The 17,907-nt window shown below is 50.3% G+C and overlaps 2 protein-coding genes across 6 annotated transcripts; one reads left to right on the top strand and one right to left on the bottom strand.

Moving 5' to 3' along the window:
• Window positions 1–638: 638 nt before the first annotated feature.
• Window positions 639–7,384, top strand: LOC129173689 (zinc fingers and homeoboxes protein 1-like). 2 transcript variants are annotated; one of them, XM_054764795.1, is made up of 7 exons: window positions 639–922; window positions 1,242–1,654; window positions 1,719–2,315; window positions 2,381–2,507; window positions 2,574–3,749; window positions 3,815–3,946; window positions 6,409–7,383. In XM_054764795.1, exons 2-7 carry the CDS (start codon window positions 1,323–1,325, stop codon window positions 6,730–6,732), a joined length of 2,688 nt encoding a protein of 895 aa, XP_054620770.1. In that variant the 5' UTR covers window positions 639–922; window positions 1,242–1,322; the 3' UTR covers window positions 6,733–7,383. The 2 variants fall into 2 exon arrangements, with proteins under 2 accessions (XP_054620770.1, XP_054620771.1); XM_054764796.1 differs by having other exon boundaries at window positions 639–1,654; window positions 6,409–7,384.
• Window positions 4,076–17,869, bottom strand: LOC129173690 (zinc fingers and homeoboxes protein 2-like). Of its 4 annotated transcripts, XR_008567276.1 has the most exons (5): window positions 17,239–17,869; window positions 14,454–14,552; window positions 9,743–12,423; window positions 7,175–8,509; window positions 4,076–7,096 (listed from the first exon to the last, which is right to left on the bottom strand). XR_008567276.1 is itself a non-coding variant. In XM_054764798.1 (4 exons), the coding sequence occupies exons 3-4, from the start codon at window positions 12,406–12,408 to the stop codon at window positions 8,500–8,502; spliced, it is 2,676 nt and encodes an 891-aa protein (XP_054620773.1). In that variant the 5' UTR covers window positions 12,409–12,423; window positions 14,454–14,552; window positions 17,104–17,869; the 3' UTR covers window positions 4,076–8,499. The 4 variants fall into 4 exon arrangements, 3 of the variants coding, with proteins under 3 accessions (XP_054620773.1, XP_054620772.1, XP_054620774.1); XM_054764798.1 differs by having other exon boundaries at window positions 4,076–8,509; window positions 17,104–17,869; XM_054764797.1 differs by having other exon boundaries at window positions 4,076–8,509.
• Between the last annotated feature and the right edge of the window lie 38 nt (window positions 17,870–17,907).

Below are 17,907 nucleotides of genomic sequence, written 5' to 3'. Positions count from 1 at the left end.
TATACATCTCATTATTATACTTTACAACTACATTTATTACTAGAATTTTTTACACTTTAAATAAAATGTTATCATTTATAATAAAATCCAAATGTATCATAATTTATTATACATCAATCAAATGTTATAATTTACTATACTTTATAATAAACTCTAATTTATTAGACTTTAAATCGAACTTTATTATTTGCACTATACATTTAACTTGATTTATTATATTCTACATCTGGCTAGATTATAATGTATGATGCTTTACATCTAATTTGATCGTTCGTCTCACAACAAATTGAAACGAACCAAGTGTTTTATCACCAACGTGACGGTCCAGTTACGGACGTTCGCTGGTGACGTCATCTCGTACGGTGACGCTCATGAGAAAGAAGCCAACGGCTTAAACGATCAAATCAACAACTCACCATCAGGCAGTCGAATAACATTTCCGCTTTAATGCTAGTCTTCAAAATAAAGGCCGCAATATTGGTTGTTGGTCTTAACGAGAGCTCTACAATATGCAAAACCTTTTGACCAGCTCAGCTTTAATAGTTGGAGTTAACAAAAAATGATGACCGCCATCGTATATGCTTATATAGCAAACTGGTACGTCTTTTAACATACACCTTTATTTCTACAATCCCCGAGCGGATATGTTTGTGTGCTGTTGCTCACATCGGTAACGCTATCAAAATGTTCATTGTCACATTCGCTCCATTATCGATGTATTTTTCTCAAAACTATCCTAGTTGTTAACCCGGCAAACAAACTATGCCAGTCGGCGCAGAAGTTGACGCCCCATAGTCGGCTTGTTCGTGGCGGCTGGAGCGGCTCTGCCCGGCTCCAACAGATGGACTCCTCGGTGGGCAAAAGGCGGAAGACTGCGCATCCACACTCCGAAGCCAAGATGCTACACGGCCGCTAGTCTACGGTTAGCCAAACACTAGCCTGCACTTAGCTAGCTGCTCGTCAGCTCCTTGGAAACTTCTAGTCAGCTTCGTGCTGACTCAGCAGTTAATCACTCATCTCAGCTAACTAACGTTAGCTAGCCACCGTGCTCGTTTAAGTTTCTCTGCCACTTCCGCGGTCGGCACTGTGCTAGTTTTTTGCGTGCGTGCGCGCGCGCCTTGTTTATGATCGTCGCCACTCAACTTCCGGTCCGTCTTGTCATTCCTGAGCTCATGTTGATGCGCAAAGCATGCGTGTACGTGCATTGTTGTGATGACTGCGTAAAAGCTTGTTGCTTGCAGGGTTGAAAAGTGGGCGATGGACTTGCAGACGCCGCAAGGAGGCGCCGTCAACTGAAGCAGCTTCCACCCTCCGGAGGGACGATGGCGAGCCGCAGGAAGTCCAGCACGCCGTGCATGGTTCCTCCTCGGGAGGCGCTCCACTCGGATCAGGCCACGGAGGAAGTGACGGATGAGGTGGAGTCCGAGGATACGAGTGGCGAGGCCAGCGTTTCCAGGCCCATGGAGGGGAGAGGCCACAGGGGCTCGGAAAGTTACTCGCACACAAGCGCTGCCGAGGGAGGCTACGAGTGCAAGTACTGCAACTTCCGGACGTCTCAACTCAACTTGTTCACCGTGCACGTGGACTCTGAGCATCCCGATGTGGTCACCAACACGTCGTACGTGTGCGTCGAGTGCGACTACCACACCAGGAGGTAGACTCCGCCCACCTGTGTGCGTTGTGTGGTTGTTTGTCTTCTAACGTGCACTCTCCTGCAGCTACGACACGCTACTGGCGCACAACGCTCGCCATCACCCGGGCGAGGACAACTTCACACGCACAATGGTGAGACGCAGCAATGAGACGGTCTTCCAGCAGACGGTCAACGACCTCACCTTCGACGGCGGTTTTGTTAAGATGGAAGTCGGCGAGGGGGAGGACGTGTGGCGGAAAGGCATTGCCCTCAGCAAGACCCCCATCATGAGGAGCAGGGCGGAGCCCAAAAAGTTCACTACCTCGCACAAAATGGCCATCGAAGACGGCATTAAGGTGGAGAGCCAGGACGAGACTGACGAGTACGAGGACCCGCCCACACTGTCGCCCGCCCCCGCGACTGCCACCGGCCCACGACTCGTCCCTGTCACCTCCCCGCTTCACGTCCAGACGGTGTCCCCGAGCTTCGTGGTGAACAGCGCCAACGTGCTTCAGGTGAAAGGTGGCGGTGGCACCGTGCTCCCCGCCGGGACGCTGGCGCAGGTTCTGTCAGCTTTGCAGAACCAGCAGAACCAGATGCAGCTCCTCATCCCCGTTAGCAGCATTCCTGCCTACAACGCTGCCATGGACAACAACGTCCTGCTGGTCAGCTCCTACAACAGGTAGGTGGAGTCACGCTTCCATGTAAGGAATTGTGGCAGGAGTTCAAAGGTGTTCTCGTGCGCAGGTTTCCCTATCCGTCGGTGTCGGAGGTCACCACCTTGTCGTCGCAGACCAAGTTCAGCGAGGAGAACATCAAAGTGTGGTTCTCCGCCCAGAGGCTCAAACATGGCGTCAGTTGGACGCCCGAGGAGGTTGGTACGATTGGCACCACCCGGTCCCTGGGAGCCTTCTAGAAGTGACCCGCTTCTCGTTGGCAGGTGGAGGAGGCGCGCAGGAAGAAGTTTAACGGCACCGTGCAGACCATCCCTCAGACCATCACCGTCATCCCCGCCAACATGGCTGCTGCTGCCGCTAACGGCCTGCATTCCATCTTCCAGACTTGTCAGATCGTGGGCCAGCCAGGTTTGGTCCTCACGCAGATGGGCGCGGTCGGCGGCACCATGTCCGTCGGTTCCCCTGTCGCGCTGACCGTCGCTGGCACTCCCGGCAACCGGCCGAAAGCTGTTGAATCTGCAGCGTCCGAGTCAAAGACGGAGAAGGTGTCCTCGCCGGCCTCTTTCGACTCCGCCTCCAAACCCAAAAAGTCCAAAGAGCAGCTGGCCGAGCTGAAGGCGAGCTACGGCAGGCGTCAGTTTGCCACTGAAGCGGAGATTTCCCGCCTCATGCAGATCACCAAGCTGTCGAAACGCGCCATCAAGAAGTGGTTCAGCGACACGCGCTACAACCAGCGCAACTCCAAGGACCAGCACGCCGACAGCCCGTCCAGCAGGGGGCCGGTGCCGGCTGCAGGCGCCCGGGTCGGAAGGGGCGGCGGAAATGACGGCGACACCAGCGACAACGCTGCCGCCATCGTCATCGACTCCAGTGACGACGCCAGCGACGCCTCGCCGACGGCCGCCCCCTCTCTGGGCTCGCCCCGCCCCCCAGGAGACCGCCGCGCCAAACTCCGCCACGCCTTCCCAGACTTCACGCCCCAGAAGTTCAAGGAGAAGACCTCAGAGCAGCTGTTTGTCCTGGAGTCCAGTTTCCGCAAATGCGACACGCCGTCAGACGACGAGCTGATGCGCCTGCGGGCGCTGACCAAGCTGACGCGCCGCGAGGTGGACGCCTGGTTCACCGAGAGACGCAAAACGCCTCACGACACGCACTCGTTAGACAGCGAGGCGGGCGACGACAAGCCCAAACCTGCCACCACCCGGGAACGCCACACAGTGGCCCCCGCGGGCCGCAGGATGATGAAGAAAACGCCCGAGCAACTCCATATTCTGAAGAAAGCCTTCGTCCGCTCGCAATGGCCGACCACCGAGGAGTACGACAAGATGGCGGAGGACAGCGGCCTGCCGCGCACCTACGTCGTCAACTGGTTTGGCGACACACGATACGCCTGCAAGAACAGTAACCTCAAGTGGTTCTACCTGTACCAGAGCGGCAAGGTACACCCCACACCTCGTGACATCACGTGACGTCATGATGTGGTCATGTGGTTTGTGGCCTGCAGGTGGACGAGGCGCTCAACGGTGGAACCAAAATCCACAAGAAGTCCAGGAAGCGTTTCCGGGGTTGGTCCAGGAGAACACGTCGGCCGTATCCTTGCAAGCGCTCGCCACAGGGGGGCGCCATGCCCAGCAAGGTCAGTAGAACATCACAGACAATACAATGATTGGGTTTATGTTTGCAAGTCAAAATTGCTGAATTTGCATATTTCCTGATGAAATGTGAGCCGAAGCTGCGGTAAATCTCATCTTCTCTCCGCTTAGCGCGTCTGAATGCACTGGCCTAAGTGCACTGCCTTCACTAAGTGCACTGTACTGATGCCGATTTCTGTTCGCATTTTTTATTTATGTATTTATGCTGATACTGGTACTGATACTGATAACTTCCTGCTTCTCAAAACCGATACCAATAACGGAGCATTTGTTACATGTACTATTACGTAAGTGTAGTTTGTGCACACCTGGGGGTAACACGAAGAGAAGAAGAAGAACACCGTGCCCTGAACACCTCCCCGTGGAGGCGTCCTGACCAGATGGCCGAGCCACCTCATCTGGCTCCTCTCAATGCGGAGGAGCAGCGCTTCTACTCCCAGTTTCTACCGGATGACAGTGCTTCTCACCTTATCTCTAAGGGAGCCCAGCCACCCTTTGGAGAAAACTCGTTTCGGCCACTTGTACCCGCCATCTTGTTCTTTGGGTCACTACCCAAAGGTTATGCCCATAGGTTAGGGTGGGAACATAGATCCACCGCTAAATGGAGAGCTTTGCCTTTGGGCTCAGCTCGCTCTTCACCACAACAGACCGATGCAGCGTCCGCATCACCAATCCACCTGTCCATCTCACATTACCTGTAGATGTATCCTGACCAGATATCATGACATCACCACTATTACCAAAACGCACAAAAATAGCATCTTTAAAGTACAAAGTGTGGTATCTTCAAGGATGGTAAGGGGCTGGTTGTCCAGCGCCATCATTTCCATGATGAAATCACAGACGGCTTTAGCACTTGAGATCATCTCCGGCAAACTTTTTTTTCACTATTCAAATGCCGCAGCAAAAGGAACAAGCCCCCGGGCGTCGTAGTGATGCTGGCGTTTCAGGTGGCCGATGAGGTTTGATGTGTTTAAGCGCCGTTTGTCCATCGTAGAATGTTTGCACAGCATTTGACCATCCACACCACTTTGTTTACAAGACAGGCCAGAAAAGGAGCACTTGATTTGCTGACGCTAACTTACCTACAGCACAGTACGGGTAATCTCACCTCATTGGAGCTTTTTTTATCCATTAAAACGTGAGCAATGGTGGTACTGTTCCAGCCATCCCTTTGTCTGTTGTTTTGATCACTGTTTTGTCGGTGAATACGGCCTATTAGTCCAAAATATGCAAATATAAGCACTTTGTATGTATTCTTGGCCCAAATGATATGTTGTGCAATATCTGTGACGTTGTGTAAGCATTTAAGAGGCGGGGCCCGGGAAGTGACGTGTGTGACTGTTAGCACATGTTAGCATGGTTAGCAGTGTGGAGCGTGCTGTAGTACTGTACTGTTAGCATGGTTAGCAGTGTGGAGCGAGCAGTAGTACTGTACTACACTGGCCACTAGGTGGCATTGATGAGACTATAGCCACCAGTTATCCTGTCAATGCTAACGTGTGACTTTATGTACAGCAAAATCTTATGTATTCATGTTTAAGACATCTTTTCTACTATTATGTCCACTACGTTGAGTAATAGGAGTGTAAAAGTGACTACAGGAGTGTTATTTTATGTCCAGAGGGCTCTAATAATGCTAAAAGTCATATGTAGAAGGTTTTAAAATTTCTATGCTCTGAAAATATTCCATGTATAAATGAGAAATCCTATGTCAAGCTGACATCACGGTCAGGTCTGGAATCAATTAACCTAAACGAGGCACGACGGTAGTGAATTTATTGGTATGATGTCTTAATTCCTCATATCGGCCTGAAAATTACCTGATATTTGTGGTGCACCTCTAAATAAAGTATTCCTTATCCAGCATGTCGTTCTACAGCCTCTTGAAAGTAAGTGACATTATTCCTGTAATCCCACAATAAAGCACACAAACGTCATACAGAAGGTGCTGCAGTACTATCCTCATCCTGAAGGAGGTGGGGGTGTGGGTAAACTGGAAGGTGCTTGTCACTGCTGTTCTTCCATAGAGAGCTTTTTGTTTAGTTGACTTTATTGAAGTACATTAATATTAGCGTCAGGTAGATTTAGCAGCAAGTCAAATGCAGGAAAGATATTTTGAGTACGCTTACATGCAGCCAAATAATCCCATCATACCCGGAATATTGGCAATAACCTGGTTGTGTAACAATGTCCGTGCAGGGTTTTTTTCACGTCACGCATGTAAACGGATTATTCCGAATGTTTCAGAAGCCGGAATATTGACCTTAACCTGAATATTGACTGCATGTAAACGTAGTCTTTGATGCTCTGCTGAATGAATGAATGAACTTGACTGCTAAAATGGAGGATTCTACATGCAAGCTCACCAGGAGGTGATCAGACTTTCCTGGAGGAGGATAGGGGGCATGTCCTTCACATATAAATGTGTGTGTGTGTGTTGCAGGCCAAAAGCGGCAAGGCCTTCCTGAGGGACTACTATGTCCAGCATGGCGTCCTGAGGGAAGACGACGTGGACGCGTTGGCAGCCACGTCGGACATGAGTGCGCAACAAGTGAGGGCGTGGTTTGGTGAATTGGGTCGGCGGGCACAGGAAGGCAAGGAGATGTTCAGCGAGGAGGAGGAGGAAACGCTAGAATGTGTGGACAGTGAAGGAGACATGGACGTGAAAGGACAAATGGAGGCATCCGATGACTGCAACCTGGAGGAGGAAGAAGAGGAGGACGATGAAGGTGAGTTGTCTCCTGGTGGGACGTTACAGCAAACGTGAGCAGGCTCGTTCTTGCTTAAACGGCTGGTGAGGCTGTTCGTGGCGCTGCAGGAAGTCACGGGACAAACATTCCGCACGCAGCTATCTTTTATTATGGTGGGAATGACCCCAGCTTTTCTATTGCTTTTTTCTCTTGGGCCACTTTGTATGACAGAGAAGATTGCAAATATTTCTCCGAGTGAGACCTCTTGTATCCAGTTATTTTTCCAGGCTGACCCGGTCAACTTTTATTGTGAAAGGAAGTCCAGTGAGTGCCATCACGTGTTTGCCAAGGTGAAAGGTGTAAATGTGACTCTTTCATCGGACTTGATGCTCATAAGCAGCTTTTCTTCACGTCATCACGTGCTCACCTCCTCGCTGTTTCCTGGACAGACACAGGCCACCACACACATCAGCTTTTCATATGAGGACAACACTTTAATTTGTAACTTTGTGCACCCACTTCCTCTTCCTATTTATTCTTTGAACTTTGACCTTGTCATTTGCAGGAATAAAAAGCTGAAATAAGACGTCTGGTTTGTTCCTATAGGCCATGTTGGGCACTTCCTTATTGTGTCAACAGATGGCAGCGCCCTCACACCTCCTCCTCCTGTGAATGCAACTTCTTCACAGTGCTACACGTGGTCCACAAGGTCCTGGTCTAGCCCAGCAGGCCACACCCACTGAAGACCTGTTGGTTAGCGTATGTTAACGTGTTGCAGCGTCTGATGTATAGCGCCACCATTAACACGCATGAACTCGTCTTCAAAGTCTGTCACTTCCTACTAAGCGCTCATCTTTTCCTTATGTTCCCTCGGCGCCACGCAAGTCCCCGAGGAGCAGCACCTGGTGGGCGGAGCTTCTTTTCCAGGCCCCCAGATTCCAGACGCATCCACGGGGGTGCGCTGGCTGGCGACGACGTCTCGCAGCGTCCATAAGACGCGCGCATGTCCCGTGGGCCCGTGGAGACGTGCGTCTCCAGCAGGCTCCCAAGATGTTTTGTTTTTGACAGGAAGTTCAAACGCTGGATGATGAAAGCTGAGACGCAAGCGGCTGAACCGGCGCCATCCTGACAGGAAGTGTGATCACAACTCACAGCATGCGTCCATCACTTTGGCGATGAAAGCGACGGCGAGCCTCGCAGAACAAAGTCACCTTCAACTTTTCTGCTTTGAGCTCCAGGAAAACATTCCTCCTCCATTCCCAACGCATCACATGACTCACATGACCCCTGACCTCTCATATAAGTAGTAGTGTGTGCACAAACAAAAAGTGACATTCATCAGGTCTTGTGTCCTTTGTCCTACATTGAAGAGGACAGTTGCGTGTTCCAGGACCAATGAGAAGACGGGCCAGGAAGTCTTGACACAAGTGCTGTGTGTGTGTGTGCATGCATGCGTGCGTGCGCATGTGTGTGAGAGAGTTGTGGCTAAAGAATAAAAAGGAGGTGATTGGATGGTTCCAAAAGAAAAGAAAAGGCGTATTTACAGTACGAGGACACATTGAGGCGTCCTTCCTGTGTCTCCATAGCAACTACAACACGAAGCCCCTCAATCACTGCTTGACAAACCAGACGCGGCTTCAGGACAAAGTCGGGACGAAACCTGAGACAACTTTCTAGGATGGAAAACACGTTAGCCGCACAAGCTAGCTGCTAATGGCCCAAGTGTCCCTCGGTTGTGTGATGTGGGGGCAGAGTCACTGTTGCCAAGGTGAAGTCGGAGGATGTTGACCGGATCCATCGTCACGATGTCCATCAGCTGTCCTTGTGCATGGCTTCCATGGCACCTATTCGCACCTGAAAGGAAGACGAGGACAGAGACCAGTGAATAAACCACCGACTTCACCCATAACACAACCCATGGAACCCATTTGGTCCAATGCCAGAACCTCCTCAGGTTGACTCCACCAACAACACCTTTTCTTTGTGTCGGCCATCTTGTTTTGCACATTTGCAATCTGTCAATGTGACGCACGACATCACTTTCATCTGCACGCTTTAGCCCCAGAGGGGGGCGCCGCTATTTTAGGCTGCTTCCTCCCCAAAAACACACACACACACCTGATTTATCTATCAGAGAAGACAAAAGAATGTGCACATGGGAAAATCAAAGCTTGTTTTTCTGCTGATGACATCGCCTGAACACACACGCACACACACAAAATTAATCATGTCCTAAAAGACTTCCTACGACATAAAAAGTGTACATGAACGTATTAATCCTACAGTGGAACCTAAGTTAGCGTTGATGTGGGCACCACATGGCATCTTAGACTGTACTCACTTTGTAGAGTACTAAATAAATAAATACGTGATGTACAGGTGGTGTTAGTTTATTCTATCATTGGTGGACAGGGCAGCACAAGTAATGAAGCAATAAAGACCAAGGCAGCACAGTGGCCTAGCGGGTAGCATGCTGGTGGCATGGTTGGCCTGGTTAGCATGTTGGCGGGACGGTGGCCTAGTGGTTAGCATGCTCGCAGCATGGTTGGCCTAATGGTTAGCATGCTGGCGGGACGGTGGCCTAGTGGTTTGTATGTTGGCTGCACAGCCAGGAGATCCGGGTTGGTATTTGTGTTGGAAAATGTGTGGAGTGTGCATGTTCTCCTTATGTGTGTGTGTGTGTGTGTGTGTGTGTGTGCACGTGTGTTGCCTTGTGTACTTCAGCTTGCTCCCACATCGCAAAAACTTGCATGTTAGCTTCATTGTGTAGTTGTCCACTGTGTGAAGCTTTGTATATGTGTCCTGTGATTGGCTGGCAAACAGTGACTCCGCCTCTTGTCGGTGGCCCAAATGAGGACAAGCAGTATAGCAGATGGATGTTGGAGAAGCTAGGATAGAATGACGATAAAGTGTTTCCCTCCCACTCACTGATGCAAGACACACTCCTGCATTTCACTCACACGCTTCTGATGGCGACAGAGCAAAAACCAAAACATTTTAGAAAAAAAGTGTTTAGGCAGAGAGAAAATGCAGACGTGAGATTCTGGAAGGAACACAGAAACCCAAGAAGACTTGGGAACACGGTACCTGCCGCTGAGACGGCCTTGGAGCTCATTGTGCTGCTGAGTGCTGAGGTTGTTGTTGCGCTGTTCCATCAGCCAGCCAAGCTCCACCTCCAGCATCTTGCTGCAGCTATTGGCCACACCCACTTCCTTGCAGCTCTCGCAGGAACCGGACAGAGCAGTTTTTGGTAGCGGCCTCTGGCCTCCATTCAGTCCGGTGTTCAGGAAAAGTTCAGCATGCAGTGATGAGTGGCCATCACAGAACCAGTGTGCAAGGTCCACACCGGCCTGTCTGGGAGGAACCTCAGGCAGGCTCATCCCTTCGGTTTGACTCAAATCTTTGAGGAGCAGCCCACATCGGCTGTTCGGAGCCACTGAGCAGGAATTTGGGTTCAGGCCAGAGCAGGGTGGTAGCACAGTGGGCATTTTAAGATCCTCCACACCAGAACTTTGCTTGTGAATCCCATTAAGAGGTACCATCAGATGTTTGTCCACTTCCATCCTCTTTGTACCCATTGAGTTGAGGAAGGCTAGTTCTAGGTTATCCCGGAGGGCCTGGCGCTCTGCAAACCAGCCGTCGATCTCCTGGTGGGACAGAGAGGTGGCAACTGCCAGATTCTCCACGTCGCTGTGTGAGAGGAAGCTGTTCCTCTGGAAGTGGTCCTCCAGGATCTTCAGCTGCTCCGAAGTCTTCCCCTTCATTCTCTCCAGCAGCGGAAAGTGAGTCAACACTGAGGACTTCTGCTGGGAATCTGGTTTGGTCGCAGCCAAAAGCTCGCTGTCCTCCGGCACATCAGCTAAGTCACCAGACATCCCATTAGCATCCATGACAGGAATGAGCGTCGTGCCTCCTAGCAAGGCGCCTTTCACTTCTGCACTCTGTTGTTCTTGGACTCCTGGAATGTGGACCAGGGCTTTAGACGGGGTGTGCACAGACTGGATGATGGGAGGCCTCTTTACCTGAGCGGTCACGAGTTGGGGCAAATTTGGGAACATCACATCAGCGGCTGGCAAAACACTGAGCTTTTCTTTGGAAGATCTGGGAATAAGTAATGAACTTTTAAATGGGGGGGCAAAGATGGGCAGCGGAGCAATCATCGGCCTCGTTAAGGACTCCGGAAAGACAATGGATGGTAGCGACACCACCGGTTTGTTTTTGGTGTTTCCTGACATGGCGAGACTCTTCCCCCTGACACATAGTGATGATGACACTGGCATTAAAGGCACAACAGTGGACGCCTTCTTCCTGTCCGTGGTGACTGAGGGAACGCCTCCCAGTGGAGCATTCAAATGGCTGTCTTTTAGAAAGGGAGGAGGTGGGGGAGGAGACATTAGGACCTTGTCTTTGCGGTCTCCTGGACTGGGGGCAACTACCATGACAGGCCGCTTTGACTCAGGACCAGAGTGAGAGATCAAGGATCGTTTAAGCGTGTCTCCTGACAGAACTTTTTTGGTGAGAACACCACTGTCAGAATTGGGGGTGGCTGTACGGATGTGCTTCTCTATTGTGTTGTGGACTGCCGCCTGATGGGAGGCTTTAGTAGACTGTGAAGAGGCAAGACCAGTGGGCAGGGCTGTGAAAGTGTGATGGGCCGGAGGGATGGAGCCGTTGAACATCTTCTTTCTGGCCTCCTCCACCTCCTCCGGGGACCACGTGATTCCCTGCTTGAGCCGCTGGGTGGTGAACCAAACTTTGATTTGCTCTTCTGGGTGCTTGGAGGCAGCCGTCAACCATGACAGTTCAGCATGCGTCGGGTAGGGGAACTTGTTAAATGAAGTGATCAGGGTCAGGTTGTGGTCCAGGGAAGGATTATATTTGGTGGTGTTCAGAGGAACCGCTACTTTTGGTAGGAAGTTTACATTCGGTGGGCGCTGGAGCACCGGGGTGACGTGGGACAGGTCTCGGAGGATGCAGGGCTCTGGAATGATGACTGTCCCGTTGAAGCTGAGGGCTGTGATTTGGTCCTTCTGGTCGGGGACGTGGCCGTCCCCATGGAGGACCTCGACGGAGCCTGGGGATTTTACTGTGGTGGATAAGCAAGGTGGGAACAGGCAAGCATCGCTTCCAGCATGTATTTCTGGATGCTCCTGGCTTTGGATTGTCTGCTCCAAGATAGTCATATTGTTCTTCTTAATCTTCTTGAATTTGAAGTTGTTCTCGTCGGGATGATGGCTCTTGTTGTGCTCAGAGAGGATCTCAAACTTTTTGGCATGGAAGTCACAGATGGCACAGTGGTACTGTGGATTGAGGATCACGTTTGGGTGGCTGGAGTCCACATGCGCTTTAAAATCAGTGAGGTTCTTACACCAGAATGGGCAGCATTTGCATTTGTAGCCTTTGGCTTTCTTATGAGACTGGTGCTCAAATTCCGACACGTCCGTTTCCTTTTCCTTGTCGTGGTGACCCGAATGTTTGTCTTCTAATGCCTCAGGATCTCTGTTTTCATGGTCCAGATCATCGCTGTTCTGCTGGGGGTCAGTTTTTGTACAAGCTTCAGACTTGTTCGTGAGATGGTCTTCTGCCAACATTTGGATGTCCACCACTTCTTTCTGACCAATTTGTTCAAGGACTTGGACCATGCAGGGGGGGGAGGACATAATGTCCTGGGACGAGGCAGGCGGTGAGACGAAGTGATCAGCTGTCGTCAGTGTGTCGTCTTGCGGCTGAGTGTCCGCTGAGCCGGACGTCATTGGTGGTCATCAGACCTGGCAGACAAACATTGTTGACATTTAGCGCAGGTCAACGCTTAAAAACAAGCAACACATAATTAGCTCTTAATGATCACGTTGGCACTTGGACCGATTCAAGGAACACTGTGGTTGACACTCCAAGCTAAACATGGACCTGGGAAGTCTCCTTGGGACACGCCCACCAGTGTTGGAGCACTGTGGTTGGCAGCTCTGTTCCCAATGCTGACACACGCCATCGCCAAGTTCTGGGCTCTGTGTGTGTGTGTGTGTGTGTGTGTGTGTGTGTGTGTGTGTGCGTGCGTGCGCATGTGTGCGTGCGTATACCTGCAGTGCAACCAATGATGTTGGAAGCTTCCAAAAGCAAAGTCTCCTTCTGGGTCCCAACACTTAATGAAGCACTGACTCATAAAAAAAGTCACGGGATGGCTGTGTGCACGTGCACGTGTGTGCGCACTACAGAGAGACTCGACGTTACCAGAGAGACAGTGACGTTACCATGGCAACAGCAGAGGACTCTGTGAGGTGCCCTTGTGGCGTCACAGCAACGCAATGAAGAAACACTCAGGTGCTAATTGCAAGTAGAGGGTGGATGGATGGATGGATGGACGGATGGATGGATTCTTTGTTAAATGGGATGAAGGAGAGATGTTCTTACAGGTGAAGGGTCAAGAAATGGATGATTTCTCACATCACACAATCCTGATAACATGCACATTCCTGAGCATCTGTGTGTGTGTGTGTGTGTGCACGTGCATGCATTAACATCACCACAAACTGGACAGTGATTGGAGGAAGGAATGGGGAGGGGGGGGGGGGACCTTCATTGATTTAAATCCCATCAAGACCTCGCCCCCTAATACCTAATCACTTCTGCACGGATACAAGAGACGTAATCACACTCACACACACACATCATTTGCAAGAAATTCCTATTGGTTGTTTTTGAGAGAAAATAGTTTGGCTGCACATTCTGTACTTCCTTAACTCTCTCTCTTTCACACCCCCTTTGTCTCATTCTCACCCATTCTCTCTCACACACACACACACACACACACACACACACACTGAGAACAAAGCATTCTTTGAGAGTTGCTTTACTGGTAATTTAGTGGTTCACTCAGCTGACTTCTGGGTAGCCAGTGTGGGTTCAATGCGCACTTAATGTCTGACTTAGTGTGTATGTAGCGTGCACGAGTGTGAGTGTATGTGACTACGTGTGTGTTCATGCGTCCATAGTGAAAAAGTCAGTAGAGGAAGGTCAGATGCTATGACAGCTGTCAATCAATGCTGCTATGATCAATACGTGCTAAAAGGAACATGCTGGCATGTTGACACATGTTGGCAGTGTGTTGCCTGCCATTGGCTGGCCACCAGTCCAGGGTGTACCCCGCCTGTCGCCCAAAGTCAGCTGAGATAGGCTCCAGCATACCCCCGCGACCCTAATGAGGAGAAGCAGTGGCAGTGTGTTGCTGCAACCACAACAACGTGATGCAATCCAAGTGTAAGGTACTATAAATGATAGTGTGTGTGTGTGTGTGTGTGTGTGTGTAAAGCAGCGATGAAAACATGATGTCATTGTCTGGCACCTCTCAATCAACATCATCTCACACCTTTGCTGGTGGGGGTGTGGCCTGCTGCAACATGTGAGAGGGTGGGGTCAGGGTGGCTAACAGGGTCTGACATTAAAAGGCGGAGTCACATGACTGCACTCATGAATAAGTAATGAACCATCGTCCTGCTTCCAGAGAATCCTCAGCAATTTTTCACTTCCTGGCGTTCACTCTTCCAGCAGGAAGTGTGCAGCAGATTGCATCCCAGCAGGAGACCAACACAAAACATGTTAGCACCATGGTGTTCCCTAACGGGCATCCTAACAAGATGCCAACGTGCCATCCCGCCTCAGCGACGCCCATGTTCCCTACGCGTTACTAAACTGCAGCAGGAACAGGAATGTGCAACTCTCTCACACGTAGACGTCTGCCAGTCCAACATGTTCACCCCAAGATGCCCGCCATGCACGCCACAATAAAAAGACTGCTACTTACACAACTTCCTCAAAGGGGAGGAGCTTCACACCGGCAGGAGGGTCTTGAGGGCTGTGTCCTTCCTTGTTGAGAGCGTTCACTTGCTTCGTCTTAACGGGCCTGTGAAGAGAAGCCAAAGACGCCATGACCACGTGTGTGTCTTTTATTGTGAAATGTAATGAGAGAAAGTAAAGTGTGTGAAATCGAGTTCTCATCATTGGGTCCTCGTTAACATCCAGTCACATGACATCCTGCACACCCCCTCGCCCTCTCGGTAGCTAATGTGTGCAGGCTCCCAGGGCTGACTGGAGATCAGGTCCAGACAGGAAGCCATGTCGTAACACCACGTCACGGTGTCTGTCCTGAGGTCCGACTGTTGGATAGGTGTTGTTTGCTTCTGGCAAATGAGTAAACAGGTTTGTCTGGAAAAGGCGCTCCCCGCGTGCCAACAGTTTGCCGTTGTGGTTCTGTTCAACATGGCATCGGCCCCAGCGCCCTCGAGGGATCACATGATGTTTGGACTCACGATTGTGTTGAATTTAGACCAGAATGAGCAGCGGGAATAACGAATAACACATAGAAACCATTCAAGAGGCGGGACGCTTCCTTAGAGGGGCGTGGCTAACCAGGCCGCTACCATCTCCTAGCCCGCTGCTAAAGTAGCCTGTTTTACCTGTCACTCATGCTAGCATTAGCATTACAAATCTGTTTGGGGGTGGGGGTGCTTGAGGATCAGTACAGTCCCTCTGCACTTTCAACTTTTTTCAACTAAATCTTCTCTCTTTTGTTTAGTTGTTCTCCCCTTGTCGTGGGTTGTTTGCAGAGCATTTGGTGCCACTGGTACACAAAATGTCTTCCTCTGAAAAGAAAATCCCACTCGATTAAAGCCACGAGAAAAGGAGCTCTTGATTTGTGCACCTACAGCACAGTGCAGGTCATCTCGCATCATTGTACCTTTTATTTTATTAACAGCTATGAGCTAACGTCATATTCGTCCAATAATGATATTGTGCTCCCCTAATACATAGTACAAGTGTAATACTGCAGTACAATACATAGTAAGGGTGTAATATAGTTGGCTTTAAGGGTACAGATGGGTTCATTGTGAGTACAGTCAGGGAACAAGACAAAGATAAAACTTATCTGGTGTGTAAACAGCTTCAACCACTTCCAATGAAACAAACAATTGCAAACTGCTCGCATGTAATTAATTCTCTGACATATCATTTTCAAATATAGATCATACAGATCATATAGATGATATAGATCACATGTGTCAAACTTGTGCCATGGAGGGCCGAGACGCTGCAGGTTTTCTCTCCAACCAGTTTCTTCAGCAGGTGATTTAATTGATGAGCTCCTTCCCTCAAACTGAAGGTGTTGATCATTAAAAATCACCTGCTTTCGTGACTGGCTGGAAAGAAAACCTGCTGTGTCTCGGCCCTCCATGGCACCAGTTTGACACCCCTGTTATAGATCATATAGATAACATAGATCATATAAATCATATAGGCTGGTGGGCCACTTTGATACATTTTGTACATGAAAGATGCTGAAACAATCTAAAGCACATATGCAGTACTCTATGCACTGTACTATAAGATAAGATAGAAGTTTTAGTGTAATATCTAATAATATACGTCATTCATAATCAGCTCATTTTATCTTTACAAGATGCTGAGAGCTTTTCCTGTGGGGGTCGTCTACGCAACCGTATGGAACCAAAGGTTCTCCACCAAAACATGTACTCTGTAGTACTGTGAATAGTATTATTTGTGTACTTTGTGACAATCCCACAGAGTGTGTGAGTGTGTGTGTGTGTGTGTGTGTGTGTGTGTGTGTGCGATGCAAAGCCAACACACTTGCAGATGGCACCGAGGGGGAGGGGTTAGGTTCTCCTCTAGAACGTCCTTGCAGCGCCTGGAGAAGTTGGGAGTGGCTGCTGAATATTCATCAGCTTCCATGAGCAAAATGACCACAAAGTCAACTTTGTGATCCTTGCAGTCCAACTTTTCCCAACATGCACGGCAGCAGCGTTCCCGTGTGCCAGGACCCCACATGGGACTCTTCTAACAATGGCGCAGGCGACGAGCCCCACCCTTTCTGCCATTTTGCTGCCATCACTGAACACCTTCAAGTCCTGCTGAGGCAGTTGACAGCAAAAGAGCGGGAAAGGAGTGCGTCATGTGATGGGGGTCTGATCACATGACCAAGACCCCATCATTCCCAAATAAACATTCCACAAGTGGCCCTCAGGTCACGACCTCTGCAGGTTTAACAAGTGCCTGATGGGGAATGTCTACCACGCGCACACAAACACGGGAGAAGTTGTGCTTGTTCCGCTCAAACGGGCCGCTGTGTTTTAATCCAGAAGCTGCTGAAGGAGCTTCACCTCGGATGACTCTGCTCTCTGCTAGCTGCTAGCTAGCTCCTTAGCAACCGAACCGCAACTTCGGAACCTCCTAAACAAGAGAGCAGAGATCCAGAACCGGGTCGCAGCCGTCTCGTCCAAGCTAAAGCTAAACAACTTAGCCTGAATAGCTGTGCGGCTAACGGCTAACATTTGGATGCACTTTCACCGGCGGGATGGGGGCCAGGTTCGGGTGGCAGGGGTGTTGTTTGAAGTTCGCAAGTAGGACAAACACGGCGGTGACTGCATGACGACACTTGCCTGGTCGAGTCCAACAGCAGCGGAACCAACCCGACGGAGGAGGAGGAGGCTAGCGGCTGCTGCTCGTCTGCCCGCTTGTCAAACTTCACTGACTTCGGTCCAAATGTATCTGAAAAAGTTCCCCAAGTGTCCTACCTGCGTGCGTGCGTGCGTGCGTAGGCGCGTGTGCTGGCTGGCTGCTGGTGGCGGGAGCGGGAGCGGGAGGCGCGCGTGCTGGAAAGATCGAAAGAAGATGAAATGAACACCTTCTTCCTCCTCTTCCTCTTTTAATGGCGAACCTAATCACGAAAAGCTCCTCACTGCGGGGGGGTCTATAAGCTACGTCACATTACGTCAGCACTCATTTGCATGTTTGTAAAGTTTATTCCCTCGTTGTTTCCTCACCCCCTCCTACCGCGCTGCGTCATGACGCACGCGCGACCCGGCACCTTTGATCTTTGCGATTTGGCAGTGACGTAACTAACCTAGTGCCACGCTGTGACGTCACGTGCCAACCCTATGATGCATGCTACCTAGTCACGTGGATGAAGCTGCTGGAGTAACAACAAAAGTCACGTGTGCGAAGGGCGACACCTGCACGTGGCTACCGGAACTACCGTGCAGAGCAGTACACGACCTTCGACCCCAGGACGGGAAGCGTTTTTTGTCAGCTTTTTACAGTTATTTTGTTTTATCACATACATTCCATCCAGTTATTCTAAGTCACAAGAAAAAAAACAGTTCAGGTGTCATCCAGTAAAAAAAAAAAAAACTCAGGTGGGCGTGGTCTCTGGAGGCCTGGTCAGGGGAGGTTGCCAGGCAGCC

Source organism: Dunckerocampus dactyliophorus, chromosome 20 (genome assembly GCF_027744805.1).
Source record: "Dunckerocampus dactyliophorus isolate RoL2022-P2 chromosome 20, RoL_Ddac_1.1, whole genome shotgun sequence".
Classification (NCBI taxonomy): domain Eukaryota; kingdom Metazoa; phylum Chordata; class Actinopteri; order Syngnathiformes; family Syngnathidae; genus Dunckerocampus; species Dunckerocampus dactyliophorus.
This window is presented reverse-complemented; position numbering and strand designations above follow the sequence as displayed.

Bases quoted from the DNA above. Each gene is read 5' to 3' on its own strand.
- LOC129173689 (XM_054764796.1), top strand. From the start codon at position 1,323: ATGGCGAGCCGCAGGAAGTCCAGCACGCCGTGCATGGTTCCTCCTCGG. The intron at 2,316-2,380 runs GTAGGTGGAGTC...TCTCGTGCGCAG, and splicing joins CTGGTCAGCTCCTACAACAG to GTTTCCCTATCCGTCGGTGT. The intron at 2,508-2,573 runs GTTGGTACGATT...TCTCGTTGGCAG, and splicing joins TCAGTTGGACGCCCGAGGAG to GTGGAGGAGGCGCGCAGGAA.
- LOC129173690 (XM_054764798.1), bottom strand. From the start codon at position 12,408: ATGACGTCCGGCTCAGCGGACACTCAGCCGCAAGACGACACACTGACG.